The sequence below is a fragment of the Podarcis melisellensis genome, assembly GCF_964234715.1.
Source record: "Podarcis melisellensis genome assembly, chromosome: Z".
Classification (NCBI taxonomy): domain Eukaryota; kingdom Metazoa; phylum Chordata; class Lepidosauria; order Squamata; family Lacertidae; genus Podarcis; species Podarcis melisellensis.
Genome location: NC_138547.1, coordinates 4354652 through 4357855, shown reverse-complemented (window position 1 = coordinate 4357855; position 3204 = coordinate 4354652). Strand labels below are relative to the sequence as shown.

Below are 3204 nucleotides of genomic sequence, written 5' to 3'. Positions count from 1 at the left end.
CCACTGTATATCCTTCCAGATCTAGCAATCTGGTATTTTCCAATAGCAACCATTCCCATAACAACATAAAACATGATAAGTCATAATATAATTTTAAATCCAGCAGTGCAAATCCTCCTCTTTCTTTAACATTTCTTAGTATTTTATATTTTATTCTAGATTTCTTCCCCTGCCAGATAAATTTAGTTATTTCTTTTTGCCGTTATTTGAAACAATCATGCTTTATTATTATCGGTATTGCCTGCAAAAGAAATAACATTTTAGGTAATACATTCATTTTTACAGCTGAGGTTCTTCCCATTAATCAGAGTTTTTTTCCTATCCCATCTTAATAGGTCCTGTTCCCCAGTATTCCACACTTTTTCATAGTTGTTTTGATACAACAATACATTCTTATTTGTTATCCATATCCACACAGATACTTCACCTTTTTTCCATTTTAACACCCAATTCCTCTTGCAAAGTCTCTTTCATTGATCTATATTTTTTACCAACATTTTAATTTTATCCTTATTAACAGAAAATCCTGCCAGACTCCCAAACTGCTTTATCATTCTAAATACAATCTTTATTTTTATCTAGGGGATCTTCTGTATATGAAAGCATTTATTGCGTGTGAAATGTGCTTCCCTTTTGGTGCCATCCCAGCTTCCTCCTTCCTGTTTGGAGTACTGCACTTTCACCATTGTAGCTTGAGAGTGCCTAACCCGGTATGAAGGGCACTTTCCCAAATACTCTGCTAAGCATGTTCTCTGATGCTGAAGACGGTGTAATCTCATGGCTGTGCAAAATGGCAACTGTGAAAATGCCTTCCCTTGCTCAGCAGTTTTGCATAGCCAGCAGGAGACCCTCTGGGGATTGTGGTAGTTTTATATTTCACTCTTCCCCTTCCTTTGTTCTTTACAGATAGTAACCTGAGGCTGTTTGTGAGCAGAGATGGCACAACTACACTAAGCGGAATTCAGCTTGCCAACAGGTATGAGTTCCCTAGCAGATTCCTTTTGAAAGACTAGGTTTAGACCATGCCCGTGGGGAGATGCTTTTGCTGGTATTTTGTGGGTGGGTGTTTTCAGTTAATCCACAACTTTGGAAATTGGTGGCTAAGGCTCATTTGGGGGGATGGATCTAGGCAGTGCCTAAGAAATACTGAAGTAAAAGGCCTAGGGAGGTATTCTTTTGGTACTGCTATTTTGGCTAACACATGCTCAGTCACCCCTGCAACCATATGCTTTCCATATCAGACAGGCCATGACTTCATCTAGCTCAGTACTGTCTACACTAGCTTTCCCAGCTACACTACACTACACTGTCTACACTACAGCTCCCATCATCCCTGACTATTGGTTGGACCTGATGGGAGACGGTGAACACTATGTCAGTCTTTATTGACCCCAGGCAGTATTCTTACCTAACCTAGAGATGCCAGGGATTGAACCTCGAATCTTTTGTATGCAAAGCATATGCTGTAGTCCTGAGTGACCTCTTTGAAGCCTACTGTTCTGTTGTGAAATGAAAAATCACAGGCATTGTTTTGTAAGCACAAATCCACAGGTCTTAGGCCATTTCAGTGACGAAATCATAGTACCCATTATCTACTACTAATTTAAAGGATATGACCCTATCTGCAAACTTTGCTAAAACATGACATGCATGAAAAAATAAGAAAGAATCCTGATATTTAGCTCCATTGAAATCCATTTTTACTAGTATCGAAATGCCCTGCTAATAACATGGTAAACTGTCTTGAATTAAAGCAATATCTGTGTGTCTCTTTCTCTCTTTCTCCACCAACCCCTGAAAACCCCCCACCAAAAAAGCTTTCTGACGTATGATTTCAGGCCAGGTTAGTTATCTTCAATATCTACATTAGAACAGTTCTTAATGTCTTTGCTTTTAAGTTTCAGCTCTTTACAAATGGGACCTGCACACACAGAGATTATAATGGCTCCCTCCCCTCTTTCTTACACAGAGTCTCATCTGGAGTTTACGAGCCAGTGGTAATCGAAACCCATTAAATGTGAACAGAAGCAAGTAGACCTGCTGGAAACAGTCTCCTTACCCATCTGCGGTGGTGTTGGTGGATGCCATTCTTTATTCCTTTTCTAACCTCTCTTCAAGCAACATTCCAGGCAGGATTTCCCAAAACCTGTTCCCTGACATGTGTGCACTGCAGAACCTTCTCCAAGGACTTGACACTCCAGAACATGCACTTTTGCCCAAATCTGCCTCATGTCTCCTCAGATTTATCTGGCAATGTCCCAGAATTTTCCTGCCAATCTTCCTTGTCAGGGGAAGACAACTCTGCACTCCATGTCAAACCCTCATTCCATTGAACCACTTTTTCTTCTCATGTGTAGGATTTTGCTGATCCTGTGTCTCTCAGCCATTGGGTTATACCACTTTGAATACTTCCTCTCAACCCCCCTCTCCAAATCAAATTGGGGTTGAGGAGAAGCATTGTTAACTGAATGCAAAAGGCGAGGTGGAAGCAGCCACTTTGGTGCAATCACTCTTGCAGCTTTTTCTTCAGCAGGCTTCTGCCTTGTAGATCACGGGAGAACTTTGCTGTGAGGACAGCTGCTGAGCAGAGCACCCAAACATTTTTTTTAAAGTTTAAAGTCAACAGCCCCAAAGATCATCCATTCATAGGAAATGGCTTTTCATTTCTGTTTTTCTTCCAAAAGTACATTTCAAGAGTTTCTGAAAAATAGAACTTGATTGTTCAAAGAAAGAGAGAAAACAAATGAATTATGAATGCTGAGCACATCATGGTATTGCCAGCTGCAGTCTTACAGTAGTTTTAATTAGATGGAGCACTTTCCGGATTCCAAACGTACCTTTGAAAGGCTGTTTTCAGAAGTGCAACCTGCACTCTTCATTTATTTTTTGCAACGAAGAACTGATGTTAAAGGTTGGTAGGGGTGTCTGTAACAGTTGAGCATCAGAGCACTTCAGGTTACAGCTGCTTCAGGTTGCGTTTTTTCGGGTTACGCACCCACTGAAACCCGGAAGTACCGTAACAGGTTACTTTCGGGTTTCGGCGGTCACGCATGTGTAAAGCGCCGAATTGCAATCCGCGTGTGCAGACGTGCTGCTGCGGGTTGCGAATGTGTATCCCGCACAGATCACATTCACAACCCGAGCGTCCACTGTAATTATGATTCTGTCTGCTCATTGTGAGGCCAGTAGGAGAAATCATTTAAC

The 3204-nt window shown here is 41.3% G+C and overlaps 1 protein-coding gene across 8 annotated transcripts in view; it reads left to right on the top strand.

The window, feature by feature from the left end:
• Positions 1 to 2350, top strand: part of EEIG1 (estrogen-induced osteoclastogenesis regulator 1) — a 52394-nt gene extending 50044 nt beyond the window's left edge. For 6 of the 8 annotated variants that reach the window (XM_081896561.1, XM_081896558.1, XM_081896560.1 and 3 more), the window contains 3 exons: positions 907 to 976; positions 1818 to 1843; positions 1970 to 2350. In XM_081896561.1, coding sequence (XP_081752687.1) covers positions 907 to 976; positions 1818 to 1843; positions 1970 to 2001 — 128 coding nt within the window. In that variant the 3' untranslated portion in view covers positions 2002 to 2350. The remainder of the gene's footprint in view (positions 1 to 906; positions 977 to 1817; positions 1844 to 1969) is intronic. The other 2 variants (XM_081896563.1, XM_081896562.1) reach the window with 1 other exon arrangement.
• The last annotated feature ends 854 nt before the right edge of the window (positions 2351 to 3204 follow it).